The sequence below is a fragment of the Arvicanthis niloticus genome, chromosome 6, assembly GCF_011762505.2.
Source record: "Arvicanthis niloticus isolate mArvNil1 chromosome 6, mArvNil1.pat.X, whole genome shotgun sequence".
Lineage (NCBI taxonomy): Eukaryota > Metazoa > Chordata > Mammalia > Rodentia > Muridae > Arvicanthis > Arvicanthis niloticus.
The window spans coordinates 86,363,777-86,387,066 of NC_047663.1; the positions used below are offsets into that span (position 1 = coordinate 86,363,777).

Consider the following 23,290-nt stretch of genomic DNA (forward strand, 5'->3'; position numbering starts at 1 on the left):
GACTGGAGTGGGGAAGGAGGAAAAGAGGGCGTAGGGTCAACCAAGCACTTACCTAACTGCCGGGAGGGAAGGGAGAGCGCTGCTGAGTTCTGCAGTCTGCTCCTCTGCTCGTCTGCACTTGAAGCTTGCCTTTTCTTGGAGAGTAGCTGGTTAGGATTTCTGCTGCAGTGCCTCATCTACTCCAGCTGATAGCAGTAATGCCTCTCACTGTGGGCCTCACATTTATAGTAATGAGTAATTAATACACTTAAGAGTCTTCATGAGGACCAGAGTTTTATCCCCCACACCCATATCAGGAGGTTATGATTCTAGTAACTCTAGCACCAAGGAATCCAGCACCCTCTTTTGCCCTCCAATGCACACATACATACAGAATGTACAAACACACACACACACAGTCATGCACACAAATAAAAATAAGATATTTTAAAATAAAAATATACCCCATAAAGGGTTCTTTGTTAATTTATCCCTTGATTCTCAACAGGTTTCCAAACCATTAATTTCTGTATTATCATAAAAAACACTTATAAATTTTTAGGACCTAACTCAAAATGAAAATTGTGAGTCTCTTCTTTAAAATCATTGATCATGTCACAACATCCAACAGTAAAGCTTGAAACCAACATGAGGGGTCTCTAAGTCGGGCACCTGTGTAAATGCGTAGCTTATATACACAAGGCTCTGCCCGGGATGTCTGTGACGTAACAAAAGCATTCTTTTTCTTCGGCTTCTGACTAACTCACCAATGCTGATTTTAATCTGATTTTATCCTTAAAATGGTGACTTTTCAATTTCTTTCTACACTCACTTCATTTACTGTAGCTTGTTCTCTTTCAATTCAGCTGGGCATCTGCCAAGTACAGGGTCAAGGGTCAAAGAGTAATAGCAGACCCCACCCTCAGCGCTTTCAGTTCTAACAGTATTGACCTTCCATCCAGATTTCTCCTCTAAGGGCCCAGGTCAGTTGCTTTACTAACATAACACATTTTAAAATCTAACTCTATACTAATTATATAGAAATTTATACATTAAAAGTAATGATGTGAGCCAAGGATAGTAGTGCATACCTTCAATTCTAGCACTCAGGAGGCAGAGGCCTTTGAAAGGAAATTGGTGAAAATGCAGCCCAGTTGAACAGAAGACCCCGGCATTTTGGAGATTCCAGTACTATGGGATGACCACCAAGAACAGTGGCAGCAGTGGAGTGTATCCAGGCAGAACTAGAAGACATGCTGTATATGTTTCAGGGGTGGGGCCAGGGAGGGAACTCAAGCCCTTTAGAGGAGCCCAGAAGATCAAGAGTGAATCCCTGACCTTAGGCGTTGAGTCCTTTGATTTTGCTTTGATTTGATGTGCCTGTGTTCTGGTTCTTACCTCTTGAAGTAAGAAAGCATTTAATTTTCTTTTGATTTTACAGGTGCCCACAGTTGAAAGGCTTTGGATTTTAAAAGCAATTGGCTATTTTATAGATACTGAATTGTTAATGTGTTTGACTTTGTAATGACAGTGGGACTTTTAAAGTTATTTATGTTTTTAATATGAAATCTTGGGGGATGAATGAAATAGGTAAGGTGGCTTACCAGTGATATGTTTGTGTCAAGTTGACAAGGAGTCAATTGTACCCAGTAGGTTTATGTCAACTTGACAGGCAGGAATCTCCACTAAGAAAATGCCTCCATAATATCAGGCTGTAGGCACTTGATTAAAAAGTCCTAAGCCAAATAAGCCCTCTGCTCCTCAGCTTGCTTTTTGGTCATGGTGTTTTATCGGCAGTAGAAACCTAAGACATTACTCATGGATTGAAGCCATGCTTGCTGCTCCTGTGGCGATCTCTACTAACCTGTGTAATACTCTCAACACAAGAGACAAGTTCATTCTCAGTTTACTTATCTTCTGCAAAGAGAACTCACTCAGAATTTTAACAGTATGTAAGATAAACCACTCCTTTGCCCTCTTGCTTTTCTCTGTTTGTCATGGTTGCTAGCTTCATGATCAGCTTCACCTGTCTTAATGTTTTTTAACCACTCAGATGCAGAAGAATTTTCTGGAAATTTGCTCAGTCAGGTGTGGCAGTTGACCATTAACAAATTTGCCACTCCCAAAAGCTAAGATCCCCCTATCATATGTGGGACCCAGTTTTAATTACAGTTGTATTTTAAGTTGGGCAAAAGAACAGATGCTAGCCTTTAAAGTCAAATAGGTGTGTATCAGATAGTGGAATGAGGTCCGGCTGCTGTAGAGTCAGCAGACTTGGGGTTGGCCCTTAGCTTTACTGTGTATTAGTGCGTTCTCAGTGTACCCTGTGCATGATTCCCGGTACTGCTGCAGTGACTGTCACCGTGCTGTCCTCACTGCTGGGAGCTACAGGCCTCCGAAGAACCAAAACTATGTTAATCCACCCATCCTGCCCAAAGGGAGCAACTTAAAAGCACACTTGTCTGCTAGAGAAGAATAAAAATAAAGGATCTTAAAGATCTGTCCATTTGCCTTTTCCTTTTAACATTACAGATCTTAAGACCATTAACTAGATCTGAGCTGAATTCCTGTAAATAGATGTAAATAGATTATTGTATTTTTTCAAAAAAATTTTTTTTGAGAATTAATTAAAAGGCAGTAGGGGCTGACCTTGGTTCAAAGTGCACAGATGCGGTTCTACAGAAAATATCTTTGGCAGCTGATGTTTTTCCTGTGGATGTTCTGTTTATTGCTTCATAAATATTCTATTGTCTAAACATGACTTGCTGTTTGTTAGCAGTGCTGACAGGAAGTTTCCTGTTAATGGCAGCATTCATACTACCCATATACCCTGTCACTTTTAACTTAGCAATTTTAAGAGAATTGCCTTTGGTAATTACTTAAGATATTTCTAAGTTTATTGATCCCCACCCTTGTTTAACTGAGTGAAGTTTGAGTGGCAGTTCATCTGCTTAAAGATTGATGGTTTTGAAAAGTCGTCAGATCCACATCTTCAGATGTAAGGAAAAGCTTGCTGCTTGTCAGTGCTGAGGTTGCCCTTTGGTTGCCAGAAAATACAGTGCACTAAGGGGAAAGCGTGGCACAGTTTTCAGTCTGTGAGGAGATCGATGCACATGCATAAGATGCCACTCTAGTGCTCGCCTGGAAGGTGAACAAACTTAAGCCTAAGTCATAGTCACAGCTTGTTATAGGGAAAGGTATTTATTTAATTTTGTTTAAATCATTTGGTCATTTAACAACTGGGAGTGATGCTAATTTGCCTGGTAGAGTTGTGAGAGTTAGTCTAGTAGCCAGTGCCCACTCTATTTTGCTCACCCTCATGCCTTTTCCCTGGCTTATACTCAGCAAAGACATCTGTATCATCTGATCCTCAGAACAACCTTGTAAACAGGAAAAAGCATGGTCCTTTGACTCAACCCTTGTTCAGATTTCAGCAGTATCAACCACATCTGTGCAGACTTAGATGGACAACTTAACTTCTTTAAGCTTCTGTTTTCATATCTACAGAATAGAATTAATAACACTGTAATTGTAAAGACTAGATAAAATGTCTTCCACTTAAACGCTTGAGAAATATTAGTTATATTAAGCTGTCTTTCAACATTCAATGATGTGAAATTTGCTCTATCTCTCTGACTAGATTTTTGGTTTTAAACTTCTGAATTCACTGTTTCTTAAAATTGAATAATTTTCTCTTTTTTAATAGTCTATTATGAGTCTTTATAATAATTTTATTATGAAGTAGAATTAGTGAAAAGAAACTCTTTAGCTATACCCAGTGTGAAAAGGGTCAGTTTCAATTTTCTGCCGTCAAGGCTTTAACAGTGAGGGGTTCTTGTCCTAATTATAGGATTCATTCTTTCCTTTCATAGCTAGAATATGTATAAGATGGAAAAGTAATTGCCCTGGTTAATAATGGACCATCATTGTTAGCAAAATGAAAGGCATTTCTATAGGAGTTCTCCTAGACATACTTAGTCTCTTTACATACGAAAACGCCATTTTAGGTATGTTTTGTGATTTATTGTGTATATTTCTCCAGATTCCTTAACATTATTACCTATATCCTTTTAAAAAAACTTGTGAAAATAGATGCTGTGAAATTCATGCTGAAAAACCACACGGTATGTCTAATTCTTTAGTAATTAGCTTTTTTCTGATTGGGTGGAACATTGATAACCTTGCATGCTCCTTTGCTTTCATCAGAGTGAACACTTCCCATTTCTTGGCATCAGTGATACTTACAGTGTGAGTGACTTCCGGTGCCGAACGACCTTCTACACAGCCCTCACTCGCCTTCTCATGGTAGATCTGGGTAAGTGGATGGAGCTTTGCTGACAGGTCAGCAAAAAAGAAAGAGTGCAGTGTTAGGAGGGGTAGCTTTTTACTTGTTAGGATTCCTTTCTGATTATCCTTTGACCATTGATTTTACTTTTGCTGATCTGGAAACTGGGCCTGGTGGCTCAGGGACGACAGGAGTACAAGATCAAGGCCTGAATGAACTACAGAGTGAGCTCAAGGTCAGAAATTTGGCAGACCCTGTCTCAAAATTAATATTTTTAAGGCCAGGGATCTAGCTCAGTGGTGGAACACAAATACAAGGCCCCAGTACTGCAGAGTCAAGAACAGGAAGTATAGAAACAGTCAGAAGGACACCTATACTATAAATGTTTGCCCTTGCTTTCATATGTTTTTTGCATTTTGTTTTCTTTTTTTACATTTTAGATTTTATGTATTTTGAGTGTGTGTGTGTGTGTGTGTGTGTGTGTGTGTGTGTGTGTACACCCAGGCCACAACACACAAATGGGGATTAAAGGACATCGTTTTGGGAGTTGTTCTCTTCTACCATGTGGGTTCCAGGGATCAAACTCCTGATCAGGCTTGGTGGATTACTTTATCCAGTGAGCCATCTTGCCAGCCCAACAGGAATGATCTTTTTTGTGTGTTCAGTTGGGCCTCAGGCTGAGGTTAAGAAGGAGGTTGAAGTTCTGATCCTCCACTTCTGGAGGCTGAGATGACATTATAGGCCCGTGTGCTGAGGACCAAACCCATGATGCTTCATATGCTAGGGCAGGGCTCTACTCTGAGCTGTATCCACAGCAGTCTTCCAGTTTCCAAATCTGCAGGGGCAAAAGTTGTTCTTTTATTTTTGTTTGAGAAAGTCTCAGGAAGCCCAGAGTGGTTTTGAATGGCTTTGTAGCTGTAAAGAATCTTAGACTTCTGGTCCTCCTTTTTCTAAATCCCAACAGGTAGGATTATAGGTGTATGCAATCATGCCTAGTTTTAAGTGGTGCTAGGAATCCAGTCGAGGGCTTTATGCATGCTGAGGAAAGGCTCTGCTGGTACTCCATTGCTAGCCCTGCATTGTCCATGTTGTTTGTGTGCAGTAACAGTTAAGCTCAAAAGCAAAATGGAAATTATATGAGTGTTCAATAATAGAATTAAAATTGTAGCTCATGTGCTTACTCTGAAATCAGCTCTGTAGTAACACAGGCTGATGATTGAGGATGATACAGTGCATGACCCTGTAGTACCACAGACTGATGATTGAGCACAATACAATGCATGACCAGTAATGAACCGGGGGAAAGGTAAGGACTGCTGAGCTGATAGGACAGCTGTGTATATATGCTCTGTAGTACCACAGGCTGATGATAGAGGACGGTACAGTGCATGACCCTGTAGTACCACAGGCTGATGATTGAGGATGGTACAGGGCATGACTGGTAACTAACCTGGGGAAAGGTAAGGACTGCTGAGCTAATAGGACAGCTGTGTATATTGGAGAAAATGCATCAAGGGGGCTAAGTAAAACTGAAGGGGTTTTTGTATGCTCAATAATTACTGTAACCATTGTGGAAAACCGTATGGAAATGCCTTAAATAATTAAAAGTCAAACCACAGCAGGCTTTGGAAATCCTCCTAGTGGGCTATACACCAGAGAGAGTGAAGTTAGCACACAGAACAGACACCTGCACTAGCTTGTTCATTAAAGCAGCAATCACGGTAGCCAAGAGATAGAAGCAACCTAGGCATCCACTGGTGCATGAACAAAAAAAGTCTTTCTCTTTCTCTCTCTCTCTCTCTCTCTCTCTCTCTCTCTCTCTCTCTCTCTCTCACACACACACACACACACACACACACACACACACACACACAAATCATCTTTAGCCATACAAATAAGAAAACAAATCTATTTGCATTGCCTCCATTGTGTGGATGAAACTAAGTGGTATTGCGTTAAGTGAAATAAGCCAGGCATAGACAGACAACTGCTACAAGATCTCACTCTATGTAGACTCTGAAATAAAAGGTGATTTTATAAAATTGGATAGTGGTAGTTACCAAGGACTATCAAAGTTGGAGACAGTGTGAAATGATGTCCTGACTTTGATATGCCCTTTCATCTAGTGACAGGAATTAAATAAAGTTTAAGAGATGTAGCACATAGCTGCAGCTGTAGAGGGTTGAGCCTAAGGTCTCAAGCATGCTACAGAACTTACTCCCAGTTTATTCTTGTGAGTACTTTTTACTAGGGTATATAAAGTGCTCTCACCACAAAAATGTTAAGTGCATGAGATAATATTATGCTAATTAAAATACTAGAGTTAATTATGTATTAGCATGTTTTACAATGTTTTAAATATATACCTATTTACACTTGGCCACACAAGAAACCCTGTCTTGAAAAGCAAAAAAATAACCCAAAACCAAACAACAAAAATTTCTGATTTTTTAAAAATTTTAATTTACTTTTTAACTGATAGAGATTGTATATATATTACCAGAATAACATGGAATGTTTTGATATTTATAGGTATTTTATAATGATTATTCATGTTAAACAAATCTTTTCTTGGTTTGTGTTGTTTTTGTTTTATTTTGATTTTAGTACTGTTGAAGGTAAAAATCCAAAGGTCCGGTGTATAATAAGCCAGCAGTTTACAACCAAGCTATACTCCCAGTTCATCACTAAATCTTTTTGGACACTTACAATTTCCTCATTGTTAAAGACTCCTCAAATTGTTTCTGGGAGTTTTTTAAATATCCAGTGTGCTATTAGCATCTTGTGATGCGTCAGCACATGAGGACATAACTCCTAACTGAGTTATAAGAACCCATTGCTAGGCCTCCCTCCATCCCTTCCCCCTCCCCTGCAGGGCCCAGCCTCTAGTAACCACTATTACTACATCGTTTGAAGTTCTGTCACCCGTGAGGGAGTTGTCTTTGTGTCCTGACTTATTTCAGTTGGCATAAGGTTCTATCTGTATTGTCTCATATGAAAAGTTTTCATTCTTTTTATGGCCAAACATAATATGCTATATATAAGCACCCTCCATATGTCCCCCATTGTTCCCTGGTGGCAGTAGGGCTGCTTCTGTTCCATGATTGCTCTGAATAGTGATGTAGAAAACATGACAGTGCAAGTGTCTTCTGTCCCTTTGAGGTGTACCCAATAGTGGGATTGGTGGATGATGTGATGGTTCATTTTTAAGTTGTTGCAAGCTCTCCATATAGATAGTTCCACTTTCATAATGCCTGTCCTAACTTACTTTCCTACTGATAGTGGGCAAGTGTTTCCATTGCCCACGTTGTCTTCAGCATCAATATCTTTCATCTTTGTTTGATACCATTCTTAAAATAATGAAATTATGTGTCGTTGCATTTTTTAGTTTGATGTCATCACATTTGCCTCCCTCTATTTCCTGGACTTTTAGTGTTAGAGTCTTGTTTTCTAAAAACATTCCTTATCCCATTTTAATTTTTTATTGAAAAGCTGTATTTAGTAAAAACACACACACACAAGTCTACAAATAGGTGGAATTGTAAAATGGGCACTTTTCTGTGTAGCTGCGTTACTCTAGATTCCCATATTTCTCATATCAGTCAGCTTTAGACAACCAAGGGATTTTGGCCAGTGATACTGTTATTCTTAGAGAATGTAATACTGAAATTTGTATTTTTTCTTGCAATATTGATAGGTACATCATCAACATAAACAGTTTTTAAAGTGTGATCATATAAAAAGAAAAAAAGTTTTATCTTACACAAAAGACATTAAACTTTAAAATGAAAAAGCAGTTAACCCTCCATGGCTATATCATTTTCATACATTTCAACAGAATAAGTCACAAGAAAAACAGATAACTAAAAGTTGAGGAAATGGAACTAGAATGATTAAGGAGCTGAGTGGAATTGATTTCTAAGGAGAGATTAAAAGAACCGTGTATGTATAACTTGGCTAAGTGACAGCTAGAGCTTGAGGGAAAGAAAACTGTCTATAAATATTTGAAGAGTATGAACCAGGCATGCACAACCCAGTCAAGTAGGAGTTCTGATAGCAGTCTTCTGTACTGAGCACCGCCTGTTTACCTCCTGACTGCTGCTGTGGAGAGAAGTGCTAAACTCTTGCTATTCTGGGCAGTCGTTTAACCAGCGCATGGCTGAACTCAGATACATGTGTCAGGCTCAGTGAGCCCTGCCTGACCTTGAGGAACTGGGGCTCTTAGTTTCCATGTGTCCAAGAATTAAAATGCTGTGTACACTTTACTCTTTTAATGGCCTGGTTGCATAGTGAAAGAAATGGAGAAATTAAGGAGTAATATTTGTAGATTTCCTGGAGATTGGCTTTATCAGTTATTCAGAACCTGATAATGGAAATGGATCAAGATTTCTTTTTCCATGGAGTCATCAATACAAAAGGTACTCATCCTCATCTTCTGTTTGTCATAAGCAACAGCAGAGCATACAGAGCCTTACCACAGTGTAGACTATCCCATAATACTCAGACAGTGTATTGTATTGATAAGTGGTATTCATATTGATGACAGAAAGACTGCATTGCACATTTAAGGGCAGATTTACTTAATTTTGCTTAATGTAAATTGTGAGGCATAAGAAACCTAAGTAAACCTTTATGATTTAAATAATAGAATTTCATTGTTTTCCAAATTAGATACCTTTTAAACATCTAATCCATAATAATATAAACTATAAATTTACATTTTTCCATTCAAAGTTTGTATGGACAAAATATAAATATTATATCCTAATACTTTTTTGTATACCTTGAGTGAAACAGAAAGACGCTATAATAGAAGTGTACCTGGTACATAGTAGAGACTCAATATAAAATAGTTGTGTCTGAGTTACAGATTAAATTTAAAACTATAACAACTATCCTTATGAAACGTTATACTATGCTATAACTAGGGTTTCTGGTCTTGTTAAGAACCAGAGTCATTCTTTACAAAGTATGTTGAGATTCTTCAGAGCACTGATTTTGTCTTTTCCTGTTTCTTTAGCACCAAGTTCACTATACTTATTACCAGGTGCTTGTTGAATCAACGATGGGCAGCTTTACAACAACCAGGATGCCATTATTGTGGCTTCTTGAATCATCCCTGCCTGCCAGGGTCTTTGTGGCAATGTTTCTGATCATTGTCCTCTGAGAGCAGAATTTTATCACGTGGCTGGTCACTTCCGCGATTGATGAGCTCCATGCAGCTGCTCCTCAGCCCAGTCAGTCCTCTCTTGCTCTTGAGCAGGAGTGTTACTACCTCATTTTTTGTTGAATGTTGTTGAACACAGTTTTGATTATTTGAGGCCTTGTCTCACAGCCTAGATTGAAGGGATCGTTGCTGTCAAAATTTCATATATATGGTTTGATCGTTTTCTATTGTGTTCACTGCCATGGAAACAAAAAAGAAAAGGATGGTATTATAATCAAGAATAGCACAGATCATGTGTTAAATGAAAGAAGCAAATATAATGGGTGATGAGAACATCCCTAAATTAAAAACAATAATAATAAGGATAAATTTTATAATACTGATTTGGAGAGAAAAGAATCAAGTAGAAAAAAATGCCTAACCAACCTGCTTATGTAAACTGGACGAGATTCTTGGCCTGAAATACAAAACATTCTAATTGAATCCTACAAAATGAATTGAATATTTTTATATAAGCCATGCACATTGGAGTAATTAGAAGGGGGGAGAGAAATTGGGTGTCACATTAATTGGTATTTACTTTGAAATGCATTTTGGGTTAGTTTCAGTAATTTGCACTTTGTATGAATTTAATTAGATGCTATGTGCCCCAGGTTGTATTTCCGATGAAAATGGGTAAGTTTTTGGCAATAAACAGTTGTACAATGTTATCAAATTGTTTTAAATAAACTAGACAAAAGGCTCACTTGTATGAAGGACAGAATTGGAAGCATTTTATCATTACAATGATAATGTTTCAATGTGGAAAAGATGTTAGTTTTGTGCTATTCAAGTCCCCAGAAATTACCAGAGGGATGCAGGAAGCCTCCTTGCAAGAAAATGCATGGGAACAAAGAAATGGGTGGCTGCCCTCTGCGTGCGCATGCTATCCTTTGGAGAACCACTTGAGAGCTCCCTGGGTTATTTTACAATTAACTTGTTGATTTAATAAGCTAAAGGAAAGAATAAATGGAGAGCCTCCAACAAGCTGTTCAGTGTAAAAATATTTGAACAAACAAAACCCTTCTGTGTTGTTTAATTTAAATGGAGGTAAATTAAGTTGACAAACCCTGAAGAGGAAAGACATTGAAAAGCCTCAAGGATGCTGTTTGTTTTGTAAAGAACCAAATATTAGTTGCAAATGTTTTGCCACTTATAAATTTGGAATTTCAGTGTCAACAGTCATATCAAACCATATATGCAGAAATTCTGACACTGAACTACTCAGAAGTACTTGGGTTAGGATTTGAGCAAGTGTTACATTCCTCTGATATTTTAAACTATAAAAATGAATAGTCTTTTCCATGAAGAGAAAAATATTAACATTTAAGTGGTGCTTATAGATGATAGTTCTGGCTTTAGGAGTGGCAGTGACATAGTGTGTGTCTCAAATGGTAATTGGCACTTGAGGGTATTGCTGACCAAACGTTGAGCAATTTTATGTAACAAGTTAACAACTTGAGTAACTGGGAAAGAGTAGTCTCCAGGTAGCAAGTAAAGGTGGAATTTTAAATATACACAGAAAAGAACTTTCCCCCTTTTATATTACATTTGTGTGTGTGTGTGTGTGTGTGTGTGTGTGTGTGCAGGAGTGCTCACACAATGATAGGCGATAGAGAACATCTTGGAAAAGGTAGTTCTCTCCGTCTGCCATGTATCAGTCATCCCATTGCTTAATAGTAAACTAGTAAACTGAGGTTCAGAGATGCATGCACCTGCCCACAGTAGTCATCAGATCACACATTTTTATTCACTCTTACCAAAGTGTCCCTTCACCTTCTCAATCAAGTAAGAAATATAACTTTTCTTCTTCTTTATTTGAACTGTTTGGACCAAAGGATTGATTCAGGGCTTGAGAGCAATGAGGGAAAATGAGATTACTTCCTACGAGTCTATGAAATAAACAGATTCACTTCTATGGTTTTTCCTGAGTAGAAGAATTTGCTAATTAATCCAGTGAAGGTCAAATGAAATTTTTAGATAGTGTTCTGTGTGTAATAGTTGGGCAAAGTGTATTTCTTTTCATGGACTAAGGAAAGGAAAGGTAGGCTTCCAAGGAAAACTTAGCAGGTGAGGGGCTTGATCAGAAATAACTAATGTTCTCACGGATGGAGAATGCATCATCAGTTCACCTGTGCCCATGACTTGGCAGAGACTACTTGGAAAGTAGACATGGAGAGTGGGCAGTGGGGTAAAGAAGCAGCTGGAAATACTTAGAATCCATAATGAGATAATTAAGACTAATTAGCTGGCCCTGTAGGCAGAAAGCAGCCCATTAAGTCCAGATACAGTTTTAATAATGTACTTGGTTTTGAGGGTAGAGTCCAGAGCCCCCCGGGGAATAGAACCCTCAGGGTGAAATGTCTTGGTCAGGGTTCTTACCAAAGGAACAGCAACTCTGCACTGGATAAGGTATTTTTCTTGTAGAAACTAAAGCAAGCGTTATGGTTTTCTAGAACTTCAAGGAGCCTCAGTTTCCTCATCTATTAAGTGGAGATACTTACAGGATTGCCATGTGAATTGAACGCCTAACATCAAGTACTTAGTAACTATTAACTAAAATACATTTATTGAAAGTCAGAAGCAAACTACTAGTTGGACTTCAGACTGAGGCAAGCTCAGCACTGACTACATCCACTTTCCTCACTGATGACACTTACTGAAGATTCTAAAATAACCTGTCCTTCCCAAAGTCACAGGTCATTTTAAAAGTGGCCAGAACTCCTAATTATTGTGCAAGGGTACTGGACTGGAACCAGCTCTGGCCCATGTTTTAGGGATAAGCCAAACACATTCCTTGAGCTGTCTGCTCACCAGAGCTTGTGAAGTGCCATCTTCCTGCAGCACTGCACACAGCAGGGGCCATGGATGTAGACATGCAGAGACCACGTACGCCGCTGGTGCCACCCGCAGCAACTTGGCTTTAGTTGACTGTTACCTTCACGTTCTTATATCTCCTTGTGTTGTTCTTTTATTAATTGCCCCTAGTTTGCACCAGAGCTTAACAGGCAAGTCTTTCCTTGCTGTGTTAAATCCCCATTACTTAGATAACAAATTGCCACAACTTAATAATTTAAACTATATAGATATTATTTCATACTTCTAGATATCAGATATAGAAAGTGGGTCTCAGTGAGTAGAACTAAGGATTGGCAGGGCTGTGGTCTAGGTAATCTGTCCTGCTTCATGGCTTCTGGAGGTCCTTTTACCCAAGGACTTTGGAGTCAGTCTCATGCTGCTGACCTTAGGGTTCCCTGCCGCCTTTAAGGACTCTTAGGATTCAATTGTACTCATTTGAATAGCACAAAATAATTCATTCATTCATTCTTTCTTTCTTTCTCTTTCTTCTTCCTCTTCCTCCTCCTCCTCCTATTCTTCCCCCTCCTCTTCTTCCTCCTCCTTCCTCTCTTCTTCCTCCTCCCCCTCCTCTTATTCCTCCCCTCCTCTTCTTCATCCTGCTTCCTCACTTCCTCCTCTTCCCCTCCTCTTCCTCCTTCTCGTCCTCCTCTTTGGTAGGAGACAGGGATCTCACATAGAACAGGTTTATCAAGCTAGGCTGGAACTCAACAGCAGTCCTCTGTCTCAGGCTCCCCAAGTACTCACATATTCCCATGTTAGAATTGGTTTTTTTTTTAATTTTGCATTTTTATTGGATATTTTATTTATTTATATTTCAGATGTCATCCCCTTTCCCCATCTCCCCTCCCTAGAAACCCCCTATCCCATGTTAGAATGTTATCCCGTGTTAGAATCCCAGCTTGCTGACATCACAAACGCCACAAGCATTTCACAGTGTTTATCATTATTATGTAGTAGATTCTTAACAGCTGTTGGCTACCATTGTTTAAAGTTACTGTAATTACTTGTTACTTGTCTCTCCTTGCCCACATTACCAACTCCCCAGTGGTCTAGCCCTGTTTGCATTCCAATCTGAGGAAATCAGAAGACTCACTGTGCGTGCGTGTGTGTGTGTGTGTGTGTGTGTGTGTGTGTGTGTGTGTGTGTTTCAAGGAGAGGAAGGCAAACTCAGATTTCTGTCATGGTAGTGGTTTTGTTTGCTTTTGAGGCTCTGGTGGCATATAATTGACCCTTCTAAATGTACAACCCAAGGGTATTTATCTTTTTTGGAGTATTTGCAAGGTTGTATACCCAGCACCATCAAGTCTCCAGAGATTTTCTTTCCCCTCCACTTCTTCTCCTAGCAACCACTTACCAGCTTTCTGTCTGGATTTGTCCTAGAGTGGACATTGAGTATAAATGTATCTGTCTTTAACTTGATACGTTATTTTTGAAGCTCATTCATATTTTAGCATGTATCTAGTTTTTCCCCTTTCGATGGCTATGTATACAAACATACATGTAGCTCATCTATTTGACTTAAATAAGCAGCTGGGTTGTGAAATGTTTCTACCTTTTGGCTATAATGGAATGGTCCTGCTGTAAACACATGCAGACTGTGGTTTTGGTTAGTTGAGATGGGCCCTTCCTCTGTGACCTAGAATACCCCGGCCCTGGAGGTCCTCCTGCCTCTGCCTCTTGGGTGCTTGGTTTATAGTGTGCATCATGGTGCCTGGCAGCTCTCAAGGTTTTCTGCTGCTTATGAGTACCTGCCTAACTCTTCCACCATGCTGCACTGGGGCATCCAGTACCCTGGGGCTCAGTTCTTACCTCTGGGATCAGGAGTCAATGATTTTAAACTTGCCACCACTCAGAGGTTGGGGGCGGGGTTGGGTTGGTTTAGTGTTAGGCTTCTTGTTGTTGTTGTTGTTGTTGCTGCTGCTGCTGCTGCTGCTGTTGCCGCTGCTGCTGCTATTTGGGGTTTTTTTCAGTTTTTGCTGTTTAGTGTGAGGTTGGTTGGGTTAGGCAGGCTTTGGTTTGGTTTGGTTTGGTTTTGATCTTTGAGCCAGTGTTTCATAGAGTGCAGTCTAGTTTCCTTAGTCTTCCTCATCCCACCTCCCAAGGGTTGAGGGTTTGAAACTGTACACAAAAATAAATAAAATGTAGTAAAAATCAAATATTTGTCAGCCAATATATTAAGAAGGCTCCTATACTTAAAGTGCTTTCTCAGAAGAAAAAAAAAAACTTTAGGAAAATATAAAAATAATAGCTTTTCTGTTGATCCATATCCTTGGAAGCCCAGTAAAGGTGAGTAGTTTGGGAATTTCCTAAAAGCCAACAAAAAAAAATCTTTTTATGTGTAATAAAGAAGTTAAAATGTGGCCGGGCAGTGGTGGCGCACGCCTTTAATCCAAGCACTTGGGAGGCAGAGGCAGGTGGATTTCTGAGTTCAAGGCCAGCCTGGTCTACAGAGTGAGTTCCAGGACAGCCAGGGCTACACAGAGAAACCCTGTCTCAAAAAAAAAGAAGAAGAAGGAGAAGGAGAAGAAGAAGTAGTAGTAGTAGTTAAAATGTATACAGTAACTTACCATTCAGTAAATACACTAACTTACCATTCAGACTTGGGGTCAGTTGTTAATTAGTACTGTACCTTCAAATCATGTTGCTTTTTTGCCCTTTGACTTAATAGAAAAAAAGTCAGCCCTAGTTTTTATTCCTAAGATCCTGGCATGTTCATTTTGCATAGTAAATATATGACTACATCTTTGAATAGGAAGCTTCAAGACATCCAATGTTTTCTTCTTCTGCATTAGAAAGAGTAAATGGTACCTCTGCAGACAATACAATGGAGGGAGAAATCCTTAATGGATGCTGACTAAAGTAGCCAGTTCCACCTTAGACAATAAGACATGCCATGCAGTCACAAGGGAACAGCAGTAAGTGCAATGGAGACACTGTTGGTGATCTCCCATCCCAACACTGGCCTACTTGAATCTCACTGCTTGCTTAGGGAGTCTACTTTCCTCACTAGCACCGAGCTGGTTTCCCCTCTCCTGATTTAAGCAACTCCAAATCCACGATTCTGTGTGCCACTAACTGCACTCCAGATTTTCAATGTCTTCCACTCCATCGGAGATATTGGGGAAGAACATAAACTTGAGAGTAAAACAGACCTGATCAGGATCTCCGATCATCACTAGTATTTATCAGTTGGAAGATACTTGGCATGCTACTTAACTCTTTTGGGCCTTTCTGTTTCTATGCCCAAAAAAAGAGGAGATTGTACAATTAAGTGGGATGGTCAATTGCAACAGAATTCTGAGTGTAGTAAGGGCCATGAGCATGTTCTTTGAACAGATTCAATGCCAAATTCAACCTGACCGTGTTCTAAATACTGGAGAGACGGCCATGATCAAAGCAAACCAGGTTCTGCCCTGAGAAGGTTATATTCTAATAAGACACACAATAAATAACCAAGTATATAAAAAGTTACAGCCAATTATAGTAACTCCAATAAGAAAAGGAGTGCAGTCCAGGCAGTGGTGGCTCATGCTTTTAATCTCAGTGCTTGAGAGGCAGAGGCAGACTGATCTCTGAGTTCAAAACCAGCCTGGTCTACAGAGTGAGTTCCAGGACAGGAAAGCGGGCTGGAAAATGCTGGTGCAGGAAGACTTTTGTGACACAGTGGGCAAAAAAGACTTATCACAGGTAGCACTTGTCACATGTAGCAGCCCCTGCTCACATTTCTATTTTCATTGTGTTTTATTTTTTGTTTTTTCATGATTAAATCTGTTTTTTTTATTTTTATTGAAATATAATTGTGTCAGATCCTGTGTCCCTTTCCTTCCTTCAACCTCCCTTATATGTCTTCCTACCTCTCCCATGTCACCTTCTAGTCCCTTTCACAGTGATGGCCTCTTTTTCTTTGATGACTATTGTTGCATACACACATACGCTGAGTCCACTTAGTGTGGCCCATGTACATGGTTATAATTTTAGGGCTGACCACTTATGGGGCTCATCCCTGTAGAAGCTAATTCTCCCTTTCTCAGTGGTCACCAGTTGCCTACCGTTGTTTGTCTAGGGGTGGGACCAGGTCAGATTAACCCCTTCCCCACTATCATTTCTGTTAATATTGTTGTTACTGGGGTCTTATTTAGGCAGCCATCCATGTCATTGAAGTATCATGGTGTAGCTTCCCTGCTATCTCTGAGACGTGCAATGTTCCTGATCCTCTGGCTCTGATCCTGTGGCCTCTCCTCTTGTCTTTCTCCTGAGCCCCTGGTGTAGGAGTTGTGTTACAGTTAACATCCCTTGGGACTGAGCACTCACGTCTCTTGATCTCTGCATTATAACCAAGTGTAGTTTTCTGTAATGGACTCTATTTGCAGGAAAGAGAAGCTTCTTTGGGGAGTGAGAGATAGAGACACTTATCTGTGAGGATAAGGATAAGTTTTAGAATAGAAATTTTGCTGCTCTGGTAAAATAGCAAGAGTAGGATCTCTTCCGGGATCCATGCCCTCACTATCCCAGGCCTTTGGTGTCTTAAGACCAGACATGGTTTCCTTCCTGTTGAGTGGCCTCAAGAATTTTGATTGGTGAAATAAATCAGTAAAGTTTTTTTAATCTGTAGCTTAAAGTATAAAGTTGAAATACAGAAAGTGTGAATTTGTATTTGTTTTGAGTAAACGTCTCCTTGCCTTGGAAAAGTCAAAGCTTTGTTGCAGAAATCATTCCCAAAGGAAGGGTATTTATTGGGCTGGCAGTTGTGTGGTCACACTTTATTTAATTATCATAATCACCTTCTAAGTCCGTGCTGAACTCAATGACAACGAGAATGCTAATGTCTGTCATTTATGAAGTGCCAGCAAGGGGAGGTACAGATGCTTTGTCATTTAATCCTCACAGCTAACTTTATGAAGTAAATATTATGTCTCTTAATTACAAATGTGGACACCAAGGCTTAGATGCCAGACAGCTAACAGTAGCAGAGCCAGGACTGAGGCTTAAATAAACATCTTGATTTTGGAGCATCCACTCTTTCTGGCACCCTTCTGCCTATGGTTATATCACTATTCTTATAATTCATTATATTCTTATAATCATTTTTAGAAAACACTTTATCATAGAGTAAGATTGTGTTTTAAAGTTCAGTATATGTACATATTATGTACCTAGGATTTGCTAATGTTCACTTCCATTATTTATTATGTTTGGATTTTGTCTTTTCTCCGGTTTTCTGTTCATTTGTTTTGTGGTAGTGATGATTGAACCCAGGGCCAAGTACTCTACTACTGAGCTACCTTCTTAGTAGCCTTTTTTTTTTTTTAATTTTTTTCTAATGTATTACATCCCGACTGCAGTTTCCCCTCTCATCCTTTCCCTGCCCCAGTCTCTCTCCCCGACTTCCCCTCTTCTCCAGGTGCACCCCTTCCCCTCAGACACCAACTAAACACAACATAACAAGCTACAATAAGACCAGGTACACACATCATCACATCAAGGCTGGACGAGGCAACCCAGCAGGAGGAACAGGGTCCCACAAGTAGGCAAAGGAGTTGGGGACTGCCCCTACTCCCACTGTTAGGAGTTCCACAAATTCCCACTTTACCACAAGCTACCTTCTCGAGCCTTTTTTTTTTTTTTTTTTTTTTTTTTTTAATATAAGGTATTTAAAATCCTTTAAAGTGATAGGTTTTCAAGTAGCTGGGCCTGGCATTGAGTTCTTGTTCCATGTGCCTCACCTCTCAGTACTGATATTACAGGTTTATACCTATAATCTCACCCACCCGAGACTTTTGAAATTTGTTGAGCAACTGTTTTTCATTCAAACAATATCTCCCTAAAAAAAGAAGGCACTGTTTTGCAGCTGATACTATAATGCTAGTTCCACCATTGGTTTATATACAAATACTGTTAATACCAGTACCACCATGCTATTGCCAACAGTGGTGTGTATGTGTGTGTGTGTATATATATATATATATATATATATATATATATATATATATATACACACATATATATACTAATGCTGTAATAATACTAGTACTACCACTGGTATATAAAAAAACATCTATTTTTCATTTATTTTAGCATTTCATCTTTATAGAAACCTTAAAGATAGTTTCATCCTTATTTTGAAGATGAAGAAGGTGAGACACAGTGATTAGCAAAATATTTAAGGTTAAATAATATGTGGAAAAAGTTAGATTCCTGAATCTGTGCACTCCAGAGACCTGCATCCTCATCCTTCACAAGAAAACAGTGGCACACATGCCAGCACTCCAGAAGCTAAGCCCAATCTCTAGTGACCTGGGTATGTTAGTAGTTAGTAATTTACATATTCACATTGTGAGTTGACTCTGCTTCAGTCCCATGGACACCCTGATGGAATGGCGATGCTGGTGGTATGATGTGAGTGGCTGCCGTCCTGGAGCTGTTCTGAGATGGTGTGCTCTAAAATGAAGGGGGCATGCAACAGACAGAAGGCCTAGGAAGGGTATGGCCATCTTTAGATGACATATTTGAATGAAAGCCTTTAAAATAAGAACTTCTGTGACAAACTGTTTTGGTGATGAGGAATGGTAAGGTGTGGGGCTGTGGCGTACGTGCGAGCTGCGAGTGTGGGTTCTGTTGGGCTGAGTTGTGGTTCCCACGTGTCTGCCGCCCCAAGGGTCTGGGACAATAGCTCAGGAGGGCAGAAGTGCGGGAAGTCAACTGTGTTCACTCCTTGCGGTGCTGGGCGGATGCTGGGCCGTGGGAAGCCTCGTGACTCTGACCCCGCGTGGACCAAAGCTCTTGGGTTAGGGATCCCCCAGCCAAGGCGACTGGCCAGGAACTGACTGGTCTCAAGCCCTTGGGCTCTCAGGCACCCCTGAGAAGCCGCAGAAGGACCGAGACAGGGCATCAACCCACAACCAAAGGGCGGGGGTGGAAGGGGTGGGGAGGGGAATGAGACTCTTGGTCGCAGTGATTCGCTCGGCTGGGTCATGGCTGGCTCGGCTAGCCCCCTTGAGTGGGCGTCCTCCATGGCTGGAATGCAGAGGGGGTCTTGAGCAGGAGGTTAGGCAGCGGCTTGGTAGTTGAAGACCTCCATGATTCCCCACGGCGGGCCCCAAAGACAAGAGGTAGTCCATGATCTTAAAATGTTGATTGTCAGGGCAGAAAGTGGATGAAACTGTACCCCATGTTCTTAGGGTGGGCCTGAGGTTAAATACCTTTTGCATGTAGGAGGAGGGTCTGGGAAGGAATGTTTAATTGCCTACACCCTCTGGCCTTTAGGTATCTCATGAATATGGAGTCGACTTGAGGCTCTGTGGCCTGTAGTCATGCCCTCTACCTGTGGAGGGGCTGGTAGGGGCGTTGTCCTATGTGCCTGAAAGACGGGTATCTATTGAGGTCTTTGGTCTCGTGTTAGGAGCCTGGAGTCTGGGAGAGTGTCGAAATGCATGCCATGCCTTGCAGGGAAACCTGTGAGGTCTCCAACCTGTGGGGTCTCTGGCCATCTCTAGCCAGTGCTCAACCAGAAACCATGCTGTCCTTTCACAGTCCTATAATAGGGTCACATAGCATCTTGACAAAGCGTAGGTTATAACTTGCTCTGCCCAAGATCTTGACCCATGACTAGACCACCAGGAAAGATTTACTGACTTGGCAACTTTTTGTGTTCGCTACTCTGTTGGGCTTTCAAAAAAATCATTATGAAAGTTTTAAGGGAAGAAGGAAATCATAAAAGATAAGGGTCAACCAGATCAGGCACCACTTACGAGAGAGTCACCATTGGCTGCCTCTGTGTGGCCTTGGCCTTCATCATCTGTATAGGATGAGTGAATCTGAATCATCTGGAAAGCTGGGAAAACAGAGTAGCTGTTCCTGCGCCCTAAGAGTCTGATGCAGGAGAGCAGATCTGGGTTGGAACCTGGAAGTTGGAATTTCATATGACTTTGGTAGTGGTCCTGCTCTGTAGCAAACATGGGGCCCACTGGGCTCCTCCCCCAGTCATTTTCTACAACAGCCTGTGGTTTTAAACCACTGACAACATAGAAGTCAGAAGGTCTCAACCATATAGTTCTCTTCCAACTAAGTGGGACCTTCAACAAGACATGTAAGCTTTCCTGTTGCTTTATTAGTAAATGGTTCTCTGTGGCAAAGGATGAATGAGAGAATCAATCTCATTTCAGAGAAACCGATTTTTGGAAAGAGTAGCATACAAATTATCAATGTGTAAGGATTCTGTTTTGACAGAATTGTTAAGGACAATATAGTCTACCCTTATATAAAAAATTAAGAAAAAACATTTCATTTTACTGTTTGTCCGTAATGAAGAAGTGCTCCATGGAGAAGAGTTGAAATCTAACGTCCTATGAGGGAACCTCGTCCTTTTCCCATTTATTAATAAGTCAGTTCTTAAAGATTTGTTTGTATGTATATGCGTGTTTCTGTGAGTGTGTGCCACCAGAACAGGATATGAGGTCCCATGGAGCAAGGGTTACAGGCAACCGGGAGCTGCCTGACGAGTGCTGGGAGCAGGACTCAGGTCTTCTTAACCCTGAACTAGCTATCCTTCCAGCCCCATAAGTTAAAGACTATAAATAAAAGAGAATAATAACATAGAGCTATCTGGGCACCTGAGTCTCTGAATTCTTTGGGGCCATGGCTCCAAAAGAAGAAAAAAATGGGGAGACCAACATCTGTAAAGCTTTCAAAGTAGCCTTTCCTGAAACATCAGGGAAACTATGGGGCCCTCCGGGAGATGCCTGGGGCCTAAGTCAGAGCCAATAAAAAGACAGAGGGAAGATGGCTCTTGAGTAATGTTGCTGTTTCATTTGGTGTAGAGAGTAAAAACCAGAATACACAGTGAGCCAAAGCACCAACTGTGGCATGGATACAGATGCAGGGCGACCACTTCCCGGGACATCTCTAAACCTAAATGAAGTCCTGAAGGTGAGGCTAATGTATATTAGCATACATTTTAAACTGTGACCCTTTTGTCTCTCTCACAGGTGAAGATGAGGATGAATTTGAGAATTTTATGCTGCCTCTTACAGTCTCTTTCGAGACAGTGTTACAAATATTCAACAACAACTTTAAACAGGAAGAAGTAAAGGTGAGTTTTGTTTTCATACAGGAGGAAAGACAGGTTTATTCTTTAACACCAAAAAAGACATTTGTGTATCTGTGTCCTTGTATGTATGTGTGTCTCAGAGCCACACCTCTAAGAAACACTCTTATAAGTTGAGATTTAACGTAAGCGCCGCCTCTCTAGTTTCTGATACAAATGGACTTTGAGGTCAGTGAGTATGGCTAAGGACAGTCAGTTCACGGGTAGGTGGTGCAGATTGGTCTCCAGTGATGCTCACTGTCTGTCAGAGCACAGTTCTCATGGGCACACACATTAACCGTCCTCCCACCCACCCGGCTCTGTCTTAGCATATCCATATAGATACATGCACACGTGCTAAAACCTTACATCTCTGAAGATTTTTTTTTAAACAAGAATTTCTATAAATCAAGACTTTATTAAATGGCTAGGCATATGTGTATAAACAGGAGCTGGTCTTCAAGTGTTGCATTCTTAAAGTGAACAAGTGATTAGGGTAACTGATGGCTAAATAAGGCTTTATGTGCCTGTGGGAGCCATATTAGGATTGATTTGACAAGTCACTTCAGCTGTGGCAGCACTCATAATATCTAAGACAACATTATGTTTTATTAGTAAAATCCTTAAGTGTAGCAAGCTGTTTGTGACAAAACAGCCCCATATTTTATTGTGGGGGGATGGGGCCAGGAGCTTTGCCAAACAGAAATAGTATCTCTGAAATTATACTACATCGGTGCTATAGTAGATAGATAAGCAGGGATTATTATTCTTAAGAATAGCAAATATACTCGAGAGAAGTAAGTACCTTTGTTGGTGATGCCCTAGTCACATGTTATTGTTATTTGAAATAGGTTGAAATATTATCCATCTTTCATGGCTTCTCTTTTCTCTCCCTCTTTTCCTCTCTTCCTCTCTCTTTCATTATACACACACACACAAATACCATGAAGTCAACTAGAAAAGGGATAACCTTTGGTGATATTTATATAACTGGGGAAAAAATGTATAGAAATATTATACCTCTTATTTTAAAATAGAGCTTTTCAACTAATGTCATCAAATTTTAAAAAGTAAATAAGATCTTTATCTTTCTTTGTTTAAATGGTCTTTCTAAATTCTTTGTCAGTTCCCAGTCAAATTAACTATAATTTTAAATGTCTTCTAAATTCTTCTGACCAACAGAATCTTTGCAGCTTTTAAGTAGTCATCGCTGTCCCTTATCAAAAGAATTGGTGAGGTTGAAAACTGCCATCTTTATAAAAATTACATTTGTCTCATTTGAAGATTTCATTATATTCTAAGCCTGTTTGGATGTAATTCCATCTAGTTTGATAGAAACCATCTTCCTAGAGTCATTTTTAATGGAGTTCCAGTGATATATCCCTAAACTAGCAAGTTCTTAACGACCCTGGAAAGTGACTGCTTGATTACACTTTAACGGTATTTGCAAATAAAATCACAAGTAATTAAGGGGAAATCTCCAGGCTTTTGAGCAAGTTTGATGCATGATAACTGCCTGATTCAGCTTCATCTAGAGTAATGCTGTGTAGGCAACAGCTACTGAGATCAATAGCAACGTAATGATAGTGGCAGAATTAAGTGAGTAACCTGAGCACTGCCTCAGAATGCATGCAGCTGCCACGAACCAAGGCCACACAGTGCACTCCGCGCTTCCGTCCTAAATGTTCATCAAAAGACGCCCTGCAGGAAAATGGAGTTAGATGCTCTTTATTGCTGATCGTGTCTCTTGCCACATTTATCAGGGAAATTGGATTAGCAGTTGGCAGCTGCAGGTAGACAAGATTCTGCAGTGATTAAATATGCAGCTTGGCTGCATTTGTTGTGACAGACCTTTAGTAAATTCTACTGTAAGCACCAT

The 23,290-nt window shown here is 40.2% G+C and overlaps 1 protein-coding gene across 2 annotated transcripts in view; it reads left to right on the forward strand.

Annotated features, from left to right (window-relative positions):
- Positions 1-23,290, forward strand: part of Ranbp17 (RAN binding protein 17) — a 277,019-nt gene that overhangs the window by 176,736 nt on the left and 76,993 nt on the right. For both annotated transcript variants that reach the window (XM_034507004.2, XM_034507005.2), the window contains 3 exons: positions 4,040-4,103; positions 4,186-4,294; positions 21,314-21,417. In XM_034507004.2, coding sequence (XP_034362895.1) covers positions 4,040-4,103; positions 4,186-4,294; positions 21,314-21,417 — 277 coding nt within the window. The remainder of the gene's footprint in view (positions 1-4,039; positions 4,104-4,185; positions 4,295-21,313; positions 21,418-23,290) is intronic.